General features: G+C 44.6%; 2 protein-coding genes across 2 annotated transcripts; both read left to right on the forward strand.

Moving 5' to 3' along the window:
• Positions 1-3,956: 3,956 nt before the first annotated feature.
• Positions 3,957-7,395, forward strand: LOC127345642 (nascent polypeptide-associated complex subunit alpha-like protein 1). The gene is made up of 4 exons (XM_051372128.2): positions 3,957-4,164; positions 5,455-5,542; positions 6,589-6,713; positions 6,808-7,395. Exons 1-4 carry the CDS (start codon positions 4,102-4,104, stop codon positions 7,141-7,143), a joined length of 612 nt encoding a protein of 203 aa, XP_051228088.1. The 5' UTR covers positions 3,957-4,101; the 3' UTR covers positions 7,144-7,395.
• Positions 7,396-12,591: 5,196 nt separating this feature from the next.
• LOC139838635 (nascent polypeptide-associated complex subunit alpha-like protein 1) lies at positions 12,592-13,409 on the forward strand. The gene is made up of 2 exons (XM_071828669.1): positions 12,592-12,731; positions 12,825-13,409. The coding sequence occupies exons 1-2, from the start codon at positions 12,645-12,647 to the stop codon at positions 13,158-13,160; spliced, it is 423 nt and encodes a 140-aa protein (XP_071684770.1). The 5' UTR covers positions 12,592-12,644; the 3' UTR covers positions 13,161-13,409.
• The last annotated feature ends 3,034 nt before the right edge of the window (positions 13,410-16,443 follow it).

The following is a 16,443-nucleotide window of genomic DNA, read 5'->3' on the forward strand; positions in this document are numbered from 1 at the left end:
CTCAGTACGCGGATCATCAACAGGTAACCTTTCACTTACACATCCTAGTATAGGCACCTCTCCCCATGAGCTTGGCCTCCCGGTGAAAACCAATTGTTAACCCGGGAACTGCACAGGGCTTGGCCGTACAATTCACCTCAATTCACATCATTTCTCAACAACGGAGGCAGCCTCAAGCATAACCCCTATGATGTGTGTTCAGAGGGAACCCATACTAAGACACATAAATTTCCAGCTAAGCCTTACCCATAATCAGGTATTGTGGGGGTACTCAAAAATTGGATTGGTATCGCATCCAACTCAATTATCAGTTTTTAGCCAATTCACCAAGTCAAATTCATGTCATATTCACCTTCAAAAACTTTCAATGGAAATGACTCATCATTCCAAGGTTTTCAACATCATCATTTCACAAACACATGTTCCCATCTAGAGTAGTCATTTTTAATTTTTGCACTAGCATCTAGGATGAGGGGTACTAAGTACTTTGCTTTGCTTCTAGGCTAACTTTGATACTCTTGTACTAATCCAATACTAACCAAGTGAATCATGAATCAAAAGTAGTTTGATAAAGTAAAAGTAAATAAAGCTTGTAAAGTAAAACTGGGAAGTAGGATCATGAACATAAAGTAAATGGGTAATGCCTTGCTCATGGTGAGCTTTGCACTTTGCAAGAGTATTATCTTGCCTTGGTTGGGGAATTGGTCAAAGTGGTCTTCTTCTCCTTGGAAGTAGACCTCCTCCTCCTCTTGATACTCTAAAATACGAATACGGGGTACACAATCATCATACCAAACTTATTTACTAACTAGGTACACTCATGATGCACACAACTTAAACTAGCATCACACATTACTATTAAGTTGGTGGATGTGTTTTTCTTATTATTTAAGAAAAATAATTTCCTCTCATATAATTTAGATGTTACTTTGAATTACTTAGAGAAATAATTTCCTCTCATTATCTTATTAAGATTTAATTTCTCTCACGAATAATATGTGACCTAGGTTGACCAAAGTCAACCTCTTCACACTTATCATTTAAGAAAATGATTTAAATGAGGTGAGCACCTCATACACTTTAATCCTAGCATGGTAGAGATTTAATATCATCAACAAATCATATGAGACCTAAATGATCAGAGTCTCTACCTCATTTTGAGTTGTTGGTGACAAGATTTAAGTGAGAGAAAAACTCCCATGAGATTTATTAATAGTTTTGGACAATATCTTTGACTAGAAATAGCCATATAGTCCTTTTATTAAACTAGGCCATGATCATTCAAAGTAAGCATGGCATATTTTTGCAGAAACAATTAGTACAAGTGTAATGTGATTTATAGGAGTTGGAATTAACTTAAAAGCATTTATGGTTGAATTTTAATAATTATTCTAAGGCAGAAAAGTCCCTGCCTTGTTTATTTTCCTAATTTAATTCTATAATAGATCTAGGGTTCAATCCAGTGGCATTGTGTAGATAAAATCCTAAGCTTTCCAAATATATAAAATTTGTAGAATTTGGCCAAGTATATTTGTCCCTATTAAATTTCAAAGTTAACATTAGATTGCATATATTTCTCTATTTGAATTTGTAAATTTGAAACGTGGGCTGGCGGGAAAGTAAAAGGGCTGTGCAGAGAGAGAAGAAAAGGGGCCGGCCCAGTATCTCTACGGGCCAGCTGATAAGGCGGGGGCCACCTGTCATTGGGGCGTGGCCAGCGAAACGGTACGGGGAAAGGTGGCCGTGCGATTACACGCGAGATCGACGGCCCACAGAGGTCGTCTTCTCCGGCGAGACTGTGACTTACGGGAGGCGGAGGTAGGGGGTCGGAGCGGCCGTCGGAGCTCCGGCGATCGTCGGAGTGGTGCGCCGCGACGTTGGAGTGGATGAGGAAGCTCCATGTAGCAGTGGCGTCGTCAGGGGCAACCTCCTTCTCCGGCGAGCTCCGTGTACTGGCGGCGGCGATGATCTTGCGATTGGGGCGGTGCTGTGGCTAATCGAGCAAATTGAGAGGTCGAGGAGAGGCTGTGAGATGAGAGGAAGCGATTGGCGTGCTCAGATCGAGAGGTGGAGTCCTCCTTTTATAGCAGAGGGAGGTGGTCGTGGAGCGGAGCTAGGGTCACCGACGTCGTCGTCGGTCCAGGGCTGCGAAGGGGCAAGGAGTGGGCGCGTCTGGTTGCTGCTGTACTGGCGAAGATGACGCGCGTTATCGTGGCGCAGAAGAGGCTCTGTAGAGATGGTGCGCTTGATGGGAGTGCTCAGCACCGCGGCGGGTGATCGTCGTCGTGGTCGTCGACTGCGGCGTTCCCGCGGGCAAGTGGCCGTGTCCAGGCGCTGCAGGGTGGCGTCATGCGTCGACCGGCGCTGAGAGAGGGGGCTGAGGTGATGCGAGGGCGCGTGGGTCGTCACGCTCTGGCGCGTCCAGAGTTGGCGCCATGCGCGCTCTGGCGAGGGCATGGGCGTGTCTGGGCGCCACTGGGCGCGCTGTGTTCTGCCCGTTGCGAGGGTTTCTCCAGTCGTGGCTCGGTCTGGTCGTGATCAACTGAGTGAGAGGAGAAGAAGTGACATGGTGAGGCAGGCCAGTGGTGACCAGAGATGGTGATGGCATGAGATGGACATGCCATGCCACGTCATGGCAAGTTTTGGTCAAGTGGGCTGGCTCCAGTGCTGGGCAGGTGAGGGAAGAGGTGCAGGGAGGTGAGAGGAAGCTCCAGTGGTGCAGTGGAGGCTCAGGCTTGGACTAAGTCTCCACCATTTTCAGTATGGGCACAATTTGATTCCCTGCCTCACAAGTGTTCGATGAAATGCCCGAAAGAAACTTATTTTTAAATTTTGCAAATCTTTTTGGTGGGTTGTAATCATATATTAATTGGAGTAGAAAGGTGGTGGTGGTGGTCAAAATGGAATTGAAATGCAAAAGCCCATTTTGCATATGATCTTAATTTTGATTCAAAGTCTCCACTTGGCTTGCTTCTAATTTGAAATTGAGACAGAGTTTGGGGTTGTGGTTTTGAGCAAAGTTGTTCTCCTTGATGTTGTCTTGGAAGAGGTGCAAAGAGTTGGTCAAGGGTAGATGTGAAATCTCAAAAACCAGGGGCTCAAAGTGGGTATCATGCTGAAATTGTCACATATGACCATAATCACATGTGAGCACAATTTTGATTCAAATTTGATTTGAATTGAGTTTGATTGTTTCCAAAGGTGTTAATAAGTGCTTAGTATCTATTTACAACTAATGGTGCAAACCAAAATGGTCTAGATTAAAGATTTGTAAAAATGGCATAAGCCATATGTGTGTGTGGAATGGATTTTTATAATTTCTTTTCTATTTTCTTTTTCTTTGACTTTGGATGATCAAGTGATCATGGTTAGGGTTTTAGAGTAAGAGTAAACACATAAGCAAGCATCATGGCAAAGACACACTCAAATAATTAATAAGGTGAGTTATATGCATAGTCCTATATGATGAGAAAAAGTTTTTGTTGGCTCTAATTTTTGGATCTTTGGGAATCTCTCTCTTGTTCCTTTTATTGAAAACTTGGGATGTTATACACTCTGCCCTATGACCCCTACTTCTTCTCTCCTCCGTGAGGATCCCTTCTCTGGAGTATTTTCGAATTGGCAACGACACTATCTCTTGTGGTCGTGCAAAAACTACATAAATCTAATTTTTTGGGAATTCGATCGTGTCAGGCTACACGCGAATACCTTAGAAGCTCAAGCTATTAGAAGGGTTGGCAAATGAGGTCGGATGTTCAAGGATTATGATCCAGATTCTTGTTTTTTAGAAGTACAGATTCTTGCTGTTTTCCTAAAAAAAAGCAGGCTGCACGCGAAGATGAGCCGAGGAAATGGGCCCGATCATTTCCAAGACGGACCTCTAACTATGGCCCAACTGTTACGGTCTCGGCCCATTCTACTCCCATCAAAGACCACAGGACAGAGACCCCCACCAGTCAAACGCCGCAGTCTCTTCCTCCTCCCGTCGCAGTCGCAGTCGCAGTCCGGTCTCGCTGCTCTCCGGCTCCGCTTCTAGGGTTTTACCTTCGTCCCTCCGCCAAGGTTTTACCCCCGGCCCCGTCCGCTCCGCCTCGCGCCACCATGACGGCCGCCGAGCTGCAGGCGGAGCTGCTCCGCGCCCAGCTCGAGGAGCAGAAGATCGAGGTGACCGTCCATTCCACCACCCCTCTTTTTCGCGTTCTTGAAATCGGCCTCTCCCATGCCGTCTCCGTGCTTGTTCGGCGTTTAGATCGGCTTCTACCTCTGTTAAGGACATGGCTTTGTGCCACCAGATCTCGCTCTCGAACTAGGCAGCAAAGGTTTCGCCTTTGGCTGCAGGGCCGCGTAGTTAGTTGGTCGTATCCAGCACTGGTGGCTCGTCTGCCTTCGATCTGTTTTCTTTCCATCTGTTTACTGAACTTTTTGGTGATTTTTGTTGGAGAAGGCGGGCGAGACCCTGGGCCTGGCCTCCGCCGTGGGAGCTGAGGGCGTGGTAGTTTGATGTGCAGGGATCTTGCTGGCTTGTTCAGCCAGGAGTTCAGTTTACATGCGCAAAGATTGCTCCTTTGATCCTTTCTGGTCCTAACTTTGATGTTATAGACCTGGGGTTCGTGGCTTATTTGTCAGTTGTCCTAATTATGTGTGTTGCTGCTAGCTTGCGAGCATAGAAACAATCGTTGACCTTTAGTGTTTGCTGCAGTAGAAATGTGGCATGACTTGTTGGTTAGCTTTGGTTGTCAGCTGGGAACCTAATTATGTTGTACATATTCTTATCTGCTGATGTGTGAGCATAGTTTCTGTTGTTAACACACAGCAATTCCCTGTTCTGTAAAAATTCTTCCTTGTTTAGTTTTTTTTGCTTTTGGGGTGTCTTTTATCCTCTGCTGATTCTACTTCGTACATGCTCACATTTTCATTCTGGGAAGATAATACTGTGGCTTGACTGCTTACTGCTTTCTCATTTCTGCATATGGCTAAGTCTGTTTTTTCTGCTGTATATGCCCTGTTTTTATGTTCTGTTCTTATGCATATTAGCTTATATTGCTGCATGGCACATTACCTGCAGCAAAAATATAAATGTGTGTGTGCATAGCTTTCTGTTGTCAACACAAATGAAAGCTCCTTGTTATGTACAAACTCTTCTGTTTTGCTTTTGGAATGTGATTTCTTTTCCTTGTATCCTCTGCTGATGCTATTTCTCTGTGCTACATTAGTGGCAGAGCTTGGATTTCAAGTGTGGTTATGTGAAGTGATAAGCCGTGGAGCCACTCATGACTCGCATCTTCATTCTCGGAATATAATATTGTGGCCAGACCGTTCATCTTTTTTTCTTCTTTCATTTCCGCATATGGCCAAGCTTCTGTTGTTCTGCATATGACCTGTTTTGAAGTGGAGCTGGCTAGTGTTTACTGCTTACAACTGTCAAGTAGTGATCTCTTTAATGCATGCTCTCAGGGAGATGAGCCTATCATTGAGGATGATGATGACGATGATGAAGATGATGATGACGACGAGGATGATAAAGATGATGATGATGTTGAGGGTATGTTGAAATTCTGTACTTCTTTCTGTTCAGTTCAAGTAGCTGTGCTTTAGTTACAATACCAGCCTATTTCTTATGGTAATACGTGTTTGAATGTAAGTTTAAATATCTCACTTTATTTCCTGTTCCCAGTTTCTAAACTGAAAGTTGCTTATACAACTGCTGAATAATTGATTTGTTTTTTTGTTTTGTTGAGCTAAAGTTAGTTATTTCTTTATCTGATTTGGTTCACTATTGATACAAACTCTTTTCCTTTTCTTATTTTGAGTCATTTTGACCTGTTATTTATGTGAAGAATAGACACAGACAAGTTTATACTCCCCAATATTCTGTTCTTTCCATACTTACAGCTATGCCTTTGTGGTTTATGTTCTTCATCTCTTGGAACTGTCTCATATTCACTCATTTCTGAATTATTGAGTGCTGCTTAATGTACATTATTTATAGTTCTATCTAGTATTGCTTGTCATTTGTATATAATATATTAACTTCTGTACCGAGGCAACACCTTCTATCAATGTCTATCTGCATTGACATATAAGTGAATGCTCAGGTATAGCATTTAGTTTGATAGGAGCAGTTCTGAATGTACAATCTTGCTTTTGCAAGTGTAGTCTTGATGGAGCTTTGTTGGTGAATCATTTCAATGCATTTATTGTGAGTTTATAATGTAGTTTTCCATTATATGAGGAACTAATGGCCAGTCTTGCTTAAGAACAGTGAAGTGTCCACTTACCATTTCTAATGACTAATTAATAATCCATGAAATGCTATGCCTAGTCGTAGACCTCTGGTCTTGCGTAAAATTTTGAAAATCTGTTCAGTCTTGCTTGAGAATAGTGAAGTGTTGTAAGAATTATCACAATTTCTGCTCAGTCTTGCTTGAGAAAAGTGAAGTGTTGTAACTTGTAAGAATGCTACACTTGCCATTTCTAATGACTACAAATAGTAATCCTTTTGAAGTGAACTATGTCTAGTTGTATAGTTCTGGTCTTATGCATTTTTTTGAAAATCTGACAATATGCCACTGTAATTTCCTGTACTAGGAGGTGATGCTAGTGGAAAATCTAAGCAGAGCAGGAGTGAGAAGAAGAGCAGAAAAGCCATGCAGAAACTTGGCATGAAGGCCATCACTGGTGTGAGCCGTGTTACTGTCAAGAAGAGCAAGACTGTGAGCTTCCTGATCACTTCATGCCATTCTTCCCTGTAGCCATCCTATATGCTTTTGCTGTTGCATTTTCTTAACTCCCCTTCCACAATTTCAGGTTATGTTTGTCATCTCCAAGCCAGATGTCTTCAAGAGCCCACACTCAGACACCTACGTCATTTTCGGGGAGGCCAAGATCGAGGACATGAGCAACCAGCTGCAGACTCAAGCCGCGGAGCAGTTCAAGGCGCCAGGTGGGAGAGGTGGCCCCTCAAAGGGCGAGCCTTCTGTGGCAGCGGCCCAGGACGACGAGGATGAAGACGAGACTGGCGTGGACAAGAAGGACATCGATCTCGTGATGACGCAGGCCTCCGTGCCAAGATCCAGGGCCGTGAAGGCGCTCAAGGCTGCCGATGGCGACATTGTCAGTGCCATCATGGAGCTGACCAACTAGGTGCTGGGAGGTTGAACTTTGACCTGAAAGTAGGGGGTGGTGGGCAGTAGTCTTTTTTGGCCGTGTCATCTTGAATGTTGTAGCTGCGGAACTGGATGTTCTGTTCATGTCTCTTCAAACTTCTGGCATGTAGGTTTACTTGACATTTTGACCTTGAGGATCTGGCAAACCGTGGAATTTGTGGGAATTTGATCTGAATCAGCTGCGCCAATTTATTCCTGCAAATGCAATATCACTATGTTTGAGACAGTATGTCATTAAAGCCTTTGGATTTTATGGTGTTGCTGCTGCCCCTAATTATATTCTGGTCACAGCCCAATGGTCCTTGTTTGTATAGTCGCCATATTTTTTGCTTATGCCTATGCCAACTGATCGCTCCGTTTTTCTTGTTCCTAGTGGCCAAATCGTAGGAAGCAAACCACGATAAAATTTGGTTCTGCCAAGAACGTCGTCGCCTGCAAATTCGTCAATTCATGGTCTATGCCTGCAAATTTGTGAAATCATCCTGATCGATTTTGAAAGGGTACCTTTTCAAGTTCATTCGCCTGAGCTCGACGATTGAACTAGAGCGGTTCCGAAAACATTTTAGCGCTCTCTCTCCCTGTTGGGTGTTGGCTTTCAGCCATCGCACCTGCTATCCCTTTCTGTCGCCTCCAGCGGCGCGGCCCCAACAGCGACCGTGGGCGAACCGGCGACATCGCCCCCAGGTACAGCGAAGCACACGCTCGTGCCTGGCGGCTGACTCAGCGAGCCCGGCGACAGGTGCGGTGGGCTGCAGCGAGGTAAAACTCTCCGTACCTCGCCTTCGCGTGTACCGTAGGCCTAGGTTTTGATTTTGAATCTGCATGAGCCCTCCCAGTGAGGCTGCGATTGAGGGGGTAAGAGATGCAGATTTGATCCAGTTTTTATTTATTTTTAGATCGAGAGGGGTGATTCCCCGGCTGCATCTCCAATGGAAACGAAACCACATCAACTTACAGAGTTCAAAACCTTTTCATCTCCATGCTCGAAGCTCGATCAATGTTCAAGCTCCTAGGGAAATTATAGTTCTTGAGGTCTTTTTAGCAGGAGACACTGCAGTATCAGTGCTAACTTCGATCCAGTTGCGCTATGTTCCCTCCTTGGGGATCAGCGATTTTGAGCTCTTTCTACTTCCCCTTTTCTTTGAAGATAAGATGCGTTTCTGTATGCCTCACATTCTCAACTGCTCCAACCCATCCTAGTTGTCATTGCTCTCTAGCTCAGGAGCTTCGACTCTGGTGGTGTTCGTTTGGTTGCTAGTAGTACCATGATAGGTGAGGAGGCTCCACTGGTTGTCATCTTGGTTGCAAGTACGTACATACCATGGTAGGAGAGGTGGCTACAAGAAGTGGCTACAAGAAGACTACAGAGGCAGCACGCCTTTTATGAGCGAGGGTGGGTAACGTCTAGACTAGCGAAGGTTGGTGAGCGCATTATCCATTCATTTTGTGACCGTGTCCTAGAATCTGCACCGAACATGACCCCTGACCATTAATTACCCTTTCCCCAAAGAGGTTTTGGCTACATCTTTGTGATGTACTTCAATGTGACTAGGTAACCTCGTCCTCTACACTCAATTCTGATTTTTCAAGCTGGAACTCTGGAAAGAGTTGGTGAATTTGGAGCAGTGCAAAGAAGTTTGGCAGTCATCTTCAGTTCCTCACCGTTGTAGCCTCATTCACTTTCAGGTGGCGCTCGTGATTGTTAAACTAGATGATACCCCGCGCGTTGCGGCGGGATTTTTCAGCAATGTACAAAATAAGAATTCATATATTTATAGATTTATGAAAACTTTGATGTAAAGTAGAGCATTTCATTGATAAAAAGTTTATTACATGATCTCTCTGCTTGATGAACGCATTGGTCACTATTCATCTTCTTACATTTTGTCATCGGAAAGGATAGCCCTCACATGTATCTTTCCATGTTTGATGTATTCAGTTGTGGATTGTATGATCTGACCCAAGAATGCTTGTGATGTCAGCGCGTGAATACCTCCCTTGGTTCCCCTCTTGTGAGTTTTGGCATTGCATCAGTATAGGTCTTGCTAGGTTCGATCTAGCGGTCAGCTGAAGATGGAAGTACGTGCGCTCTGCACAGTTTTGCTAGGTTCAGTCTAGCAATCAGCTGAAGATGGAAGTACTGCGCGGTCGGCCCTGGCTTGCTACAGCAGCTTTAAAATGGACGTTTGCAAAAGAATTAACTGAGGTAGTTTTTTTTAGCATAGAATTAGTATTGATTACTTTGTTTAAGTTTTAGTTGGCAGCGGTTGTTTTTTGCCTGCAAGAACAGCAGACATACTTGTGTTCTGCACAAACCAAAGCTCACGATGCAAGGCAGATTACCAACCAAACTTGTATAAACTGCCGTAGGGGTAAGTAATGAGAATATATGGCGGTAGAGTGTAACGAAGAGATGAAAAGAGAAGTGCATAGTAAAGAGAGAAAAAGAGTAAAAGAAAAGGAAACATTTTCATTGGAAGGATGTATTTTGACCTCTAATTATTGCAAAAGCAAACTGTAGAAAAAGGATGGCATGGACATAATTCCAAATTCGGCAGAACGTTACAAATGAGAAATTATCAATGAATAGAAGATGGATAAAACTAAATGGAATCTGTTCTGAAGCATATATCTCTTCTTCAGAACTATCATTGGAATAAGGTCATCGCACTTGTCAGCCCATCAAGTAAAACAAATGTATATTTCACACTGAAAATCTGAATTCAGAAGTGAACTTAGACCGCAAGAAGGGGAAACTTGATAAAGACATGTGTGGCTAGTTGGTTGCAAAGTTGTTAAATGTTTACCTTCCAGGCTGTTAGATGTAACACAATGGATATGGAGGTGCAAATAGTTCGCAACTCTGCAGCTGAAATTGACATTTTTTATAAGAAAAAATGGCTTGCCCATAAATGCTTACCAAGACAAAATACCAGCAGGAAGCAGAGATTAGAAGATGCGTGATCTGATTCGCTGTAAACTAAACAAATCCCATATGGAAATAAAAAAACGTAGATTCCGATGAGTGATTGTAAAGTTCTGAAGACATTTGGCAGAACTGGAAAGGAGATCACTTTTTTATGTCGGTCTGTGTCCATTCTTGCCCATCAAGAGTATAGTGGTCCTTCTCCGGATAGTTCTTCAAATGGGAACTGCTAAATATTGCACTGGCTGGTAATATAAATAAGGCAGACGACCTGTTAAATATTGCACTTCTTCATAAAATTAAGTAAAAAATCCTCACCTACAAAAAAGGTTTTAGTCTCATCTCTCTTTTTATTTGTAAAGCACATCCTGCGAAGGTATACCTTAGATTTATTTAGAAGAATAGAGTATGACCACCAAATTGGAGGTAAATACCTTTTTGACTGTTGGTTCTATTAGTTGTAACACAATGCATATGGAGGTGCAAATAGTTCGCAACTCTGCAGCTGAAATTGAATTTTTTTGGAAGGAAAACTGACTTACCCATTGCTTACCAAGACAAAATACCAGCAGTAAGCAGAAATTAGAAGATGCGTGGGTTGATTCACTGCAAACTAAACAAATAAATGTAAGAGATGATAGCTTGTGTACCAATTTAAGCACGTAGTGTTGTCCAGTATGGTCATAGGCGTGATGATCCGCATTGCAGAATGATCCGCATTGCTTCAGCAACCAGCTTAGAATCCAATTGAAATCCAATCAAAGCACCATGAAGAATCCAATGAAATTCCAATCAGATTGGGGTAGGCATAATGTCGAGCAGCTTTCCAGCATAATGGCAACCTTATAGACTGGCAAAAAATGAGTCAGTGAATAAGATGAGAATGGAGATATGAGAACCTGGAGCGGAAACTACCAGAGTGGAGGTGATCTTTTTAAGCATGGAGGCAGCGTCCGGTCAGTTCCACCTAGCAGTTTCTTATGCATTTACAGGGAACTGATGGCTGATGAATGCTAGGCACAATGGGATGGTTTGACGAGCATTTGTGGTGAGGAGGGCATAGATCGCAGCGGATGGATTTGTGTGGCCATGAATTCTTAGGTAACGGGCGAAGGTGGAGAGAAACATCATGGAAGACGAACGACGGCCGAGCCGTGGTGGGGCAGAGATCGATGGGGAGAGATCGTTGGGGACGCGAGGAAGGGGAAGAGAGTCAGCCGGTTCATGGGCCGGTGTCGGGCCATCTGGCGAGGAAGGGCAGCAGAGATCGATGTCGATGGGGAGAGGATCCGCTCGCCGGTGCTCCGGTTCTGTCTCCGTTCGGGCGTCTGGAGAGGAAAGGGAGAGGATCCGCGCGCCGATGGAGCCTCCGTCGTGGGGAGATGAAAGGGAGAGAATCCCGCGCGCGTGGTGCTGCATCCGGTCGGGCGTGGCGGTCTGGACGTCTGTTCGAGCGTGGTGTGTGTGGAGAGGAAGGGCAACCGGACGTGTCGGGGCGCGTGGGTGTGGCACGAAATTTGACACAGTGACGTGGCTCAATGTGAGGCCAGCAAAATGGAACCAAGTATTAAGAAAGAGAAGATGACATGTCGTCCCTGGTTGGCATGAGAGACTAGCCTAATGTGATCTCTCCTTTGTAGCTTCTGTATAGTATTTTCTTTTTTGATCGTTGTTAGGCTGTAAAACTCTTCCCTCGAAATTATGACCTCCTAGACTTCCTTGCCATTTTGATTTCTGAAGATCCGCAAAATATGCTATTTATGGGAATCTGATCTGAATTGGCTGCGCCAATTTATTTCTCAAAATGCAACGTCACTCTGTTTGAGGCACTATGTCATTCTACCTTTTGGATTCTAGGGTATTGTTGGTCCCCAAAATCCAGCCTAATTATATTTTGATCACAACCAAAATTTTGGTCCTTGTTTGGATAATCGCCAAATTTTTGGCTTTTGCCGGATGCCAACTTGTCACTCTAATTTCTTATTCTTTTTGTAACATTGGCCAAATCGCAGGAAGCACGCCCCTTCAAAATTTTGGACAGCCCAGAACATAGCCGCCTGCAAATTCTTGAAAAATCACAGTCGGTTTCGGAACAAGTTCGTACAATTGATTTTGAAAAAAGTTCGATTGCATTAGACCACGTGTGATTACAAGAATAATTGCAATTGTGCAATATCTTTGCAACGGCTGTCTCGCACAATGTGTTGGCAGACACTCCAGCCAGAGCGCCTGCTTCCCATTTCTCTGGCCTACAGAGGCTTGGCCCCAACGACGACCGCATCCCCAGTTCTCTCCAGAGCGCCCCATCCGCTCTGCCTCAATCGGCCGTCACCCAGGAACAGCGCCGCACATGCTCATGCAGTGAGTAAAACACTAAAACTCCCTATTTTTCGCCTTCCCTTGCACAGCGAGCCTAGGTCGAATTTGCACCAACCATCCCCGTGAGATGTAAATGTGATGCGGTTGAGGGGTTAAGAGATGCAGATTTGATCCACCTTTTCTTTTTTCCTTGATCGAGAAAGCTCAGAGAGGTGATTCCATTTTCACTGGAAATGAAGAAGAGCAGAAAAGCCATGCAGAAACTTGGTATGAAGGCCATCACTGGTGTGAGCCGTGTTACTGTCAAGAAGAGCAAGACCGTGAGCTTCCTAATCACTTCATGCCATTCTTCCCTGTAGCCATCCTATATGCTCGTGCTGTTGCATTTTCTAACTCCCCTTTCACAATTGCAGGTTATGTTTGTCATCTCCAAGCCAGATGTCTTCAAGAGCCCACACTCAGACACCTACAACATTTTCGGGGAGGCCAAGATCGAGGACATGAGCAACCAGCTGCAGACTCAAGCCGCGGAGCAGTTCAAGGCGCCAGGTGGGAGAGGTGGCCCCTCAAAGGGCGAGCCTTCTGTGGCAGCGGCCCAGGACGACGAGGATGAAGACGAGACTGGCGTGGACAAGAAGGACATCGATCTCGTGATGACGCAGGCCTCCGTGTCAAGATCCAGGGCCGTGAAGGCGCTCAAGGCTGCCGATGGCGACATTGTCAGTGCCATCATGGAGCTGACCAACTAGGTGCTGGGAGGTTGAACTTTGACCTGAAAGTAGGGGGTGGTGGGGCAGTAGTCTTTTTTGGCCATGTCATCTTGAATGTTGCAGCTGCGGAACTGGATGTTCTGTTCATGTCTCTTCAAACTTCTGGCATGTAGGGTGACTTTTGACATTGAGGATACGGCGAACTCTGGAATTTGTGGGAATCTGATCTGAATCAGTTACGCCAATTTATTTCTGCAAATGCAATATCACTCTGTGCTTGAGACAGTATGCCATTCCAGCTTTTGGATTTTTTGATGCTCAAAATCCAGTCTAATTATATTCTGGTCACAGCCAAAATTTTGGTCCTTGTTTTGGATAGCCACCAAAATTTTGGCTTATGCCAATGCCAACTTGTCGCTCCATTTTTCTTATTTACTGGCCAAATCACAGGAAGTAAACCAGGACAGATTTGGTTCCTCCCAAACCTGTAAATTCGTACAATCATGATCGTTGCATGCAAATTCGTGAAATCATCATCGATTTAGAAATGGTATTTTCTCAAGTTCATTCGCCTGAGCTCGATGATTGAACTAGAGCGGCTCGGAACATATTTTAGCAGTCAAGGAAGTCCACTTTTCGTCCTTGAAGGCTTGAACTTGACTGAAATTTTACTTTTGGTCCTAAATATCCTGTTTGGTTAAAAACAAACCCTTAACTTTGTAGATCGATCATTAACATGGTTTTCGTGAAGCTTCTGCACATGCGGCGGACGAGCGGAACAGTGGACATGCGGGACAACCTTGTGGACGAGCGCGATGGCGACGACCGCAGCGCCGTCGAGCAGAATCGAGGTAGAGACGATTCAGGTCAGGGATTATTTTGACCGAGCTATCCCTTTCTCTCGCCTCCAGCGGCGCGGCCCCAACGGCAACTGTAGGCGAACCGGCGACAGCGCCCCTCCACTCGCCGTTGCCCAGGATCAGCGAAGCACACGCGACTGGTGCGGTGGGCTGCAGCGAGGTAAAACCCTCCGTTCCTTCGCTTATGCGGTAAGTCTAGGTTTTGATTTCGAATCTGTACGGGCCTCCTCGTGAGGCTGCGATTGAGGGGTAAGAGATGCAGATTTGATCCAGTTTTTTTTCTTTAGATCGAGAGATGTGGTTCCCGGGCTCCATTTCCACTGGGAACGAAACCGCATCAACTTATTACAGAGTCTAAAACCTTTTGATCTCCATGCTCGAGCATGCTCGTACAAGCTCCTAGGCAAATTCTACATGTTCAAGACTATTCAGCACAAGAGTGTCCGTCATCAGAGCTAATTTTGATCCAGTTGCGCTATGCTCACTCCTTGGGGATGAGGGACTTTGAGCTCTTTCTACTTCATTTGGTTCATGAAGAGAAGATACGTTTCTGTATGCCTCACATTCTCAATCTGCTCCAACCCATCCTAGTTGTCATTGCTCTCTAGCTCAGCAGCTTCGACTTGCGGTGGTGCTTGTTTGGTTGTTTGTAGTACCATGATAAGAGAGGAGACTCTACTGGTGTCATCTTGGTTGTAAATAGCTACTGTGATAGGAGAGGCGGCCACAAGAAGAAGACTACAGAGGCAGCACACCCTTTATGGGCCTGGGTGGTAATGTCTAGAGTCTAGACTAGCCAAGGTTGGTCAGTGCATTATCCATTCATTTTGTGATCGCATCCTAGAATCTGCGCCGAACATGACCCCTGACCATTAAATGCCCTTTCTACAAAGAGGTTGTGGCCACATCTCTGTGCTCTACTTCATTGTGACCAGGACACCTCCTCCTCTACACTCAATTCTGATTTTCCAAGCTGGAGGGAGATGGTGAATTTGGAGCAGTGCAAAGAAGTTTGGCAGCCATCCTTGTATCCTCATTCACCATCTGGAGTTTGTGGAGTTTGTTGGAAGGAGCGAAATGCTCCAATCTTGAAAGACGCAATTCTGCCCCTTTCAGGTGGCCCTCATGATTGTAAATGACATGTGGTTCCTGATTGGCGCGGGAGACTAGCCTAATGTTATCTCTCTGCTTAGTAGTCTCTGTACAATATTTTCTTTTTTGATCCTTGTTAGGTTGTAAAACTCTTCCCTCAAGATTATGATCTCCTAGAATTTCTGGGCATTTTGATCTCTGAGGATCTGCAAACTCTGCTATTTATGGGAATCTGATCTGAATTGGTTGCGCTAATTTATTTCTCAAAATGCAATGTACCTCTGTTTGAGGCAGCATGTCATTCTAGCTTTTGGATTTGAAGGTATTGTTGGTACCTAGAATCCAGCCTAATTATATTTTGGTCACATCCAAAATTTTGGTCCTTATTTGGATAGTCGCCAAAATTTGTAACATTGGCCAAATCGCAGGAAGCAATCCCCTTCAATTTTTTTTGACAACCTAGAGCATAGTCTTTTTTTTCGAGAGTACGCCTGTACCATATCTTTATAGAAGGTAGAGGTTTGAGTACAAGAACGGTACCACTCGCTACAAGCAACGAGCGTGACCCCACACAAAACCGGCTACAGATCAAACAACCACAACACAAAGCACCTGTCCTAAGCAACCTAGAACATAGTCACATGCAAATTCTTGAAAGATCACAGTCAATTTTGGAACAAGTTCCTGAAATTACAATCGATTTTGAAAAAAGTTTGATTGCACTAGACTTTACAAAAATAATTACAATTGTGCAATATCTTTACAACGGCTGTTTCACACAATATGTTGGTGGATAGTCCAGCCAGCGCGCCTGCTGCCCTTTTCTCTGGCCTCCAACAGCGACCATGGTAAGCTGGCAACCACACTCCCACCCCTCTCCATAGGAACCCATCCGCTGTACCTCAATCGGCTGTCACCTAGGAACAGCGCCGCACACGCTCATGCAGTGAGGCAAAACTCCCTATTTTTCGCTTTCCCTTGCACTGTAAGCCTATGTTTTGATTCCGAATTTGCACCAAACCGTCCACATGAGATGTAAATGGTATGTGGTTGAGGGGTCCACCTTTTTTTTTTCCTTTAGATCGAGAGCGGTGATTCCATTTTCACTGGAAATGAAACCACATCAACCTAGGTCTAAGATCTTTTCATCTTACGCCCCACACACAAGTATCAGGAGCTGAAACACCAAACAAGCAAACAGAAGATTCAATAGAATCACGTAAGCAGATGGACACCACTTCTGTGATGATAAAGCTGCAATTGAGGGGTAACAGATGCAGATTTGGTCCAAGATTTCTATTTTTTTCCTTTAGATCAGAGAGTTTTTACGGTACCCCATACTGCAGGCTGCAGTATTTGATAAGGGTATA

This window comes from Lolium perenne, chromosome 3 (assembly GCF_019359855.2).
Source record: "Lolium perenne isolate Kyuss_39 chromosome 3, Kyuss_2.0, whole genome shotgun sequence".
Lineage (NCBI taxonomy): Eukaryota > Viridiplantae > Streptophyta > Magnoliopsida > Poales > Poaceae > Lolium > Lolium perenne.

What these genes read in the sequence shown, in the direction of transcription:
- LOC127345642 (XM_051372128.2), top strand. Translation starts at nt 4,102, where the DNA reads ATGACGGCCGCCGAGCTGCAGGCGGAGCTGCTCCGCGCCCAGCTCGAG. An exon ending in TCGAGGAGCAGAAGATCGAG is followed by an intron (nt 4,165 to 5,454) that starts GTGACCGTCCAT and finishes GCATGCTCTCAG; the next exon opens with GGAGATGAGCCTATCATTGA. An exon ending in CTGTCAAGAAGAGCAAGACT is followed by an intron (nt 6,714 to 6,807) that starts GTGAGCTTCCTG and finishes CCACAATTTCAG; the next exon opens with GTTATGTTTGTCATCTCCAA.
- LOC139838635 (XM_071828669.1), top strand. Translation starts at nt 12,645, where the DNA reads ATGAAGAAGAGCAGAAAAGCCATGCAGAAACTTGGTATGAAGGCCATC. An exon ending in CTGTCAAGAAGAGCAAGACC is followed by an intron (nt 12,732 to 12,824) that starts GTGAGCTTCCTA and finishes TCACAATTGCAG; the next exon opens with GTTATGTTTGTCATCTCCAA.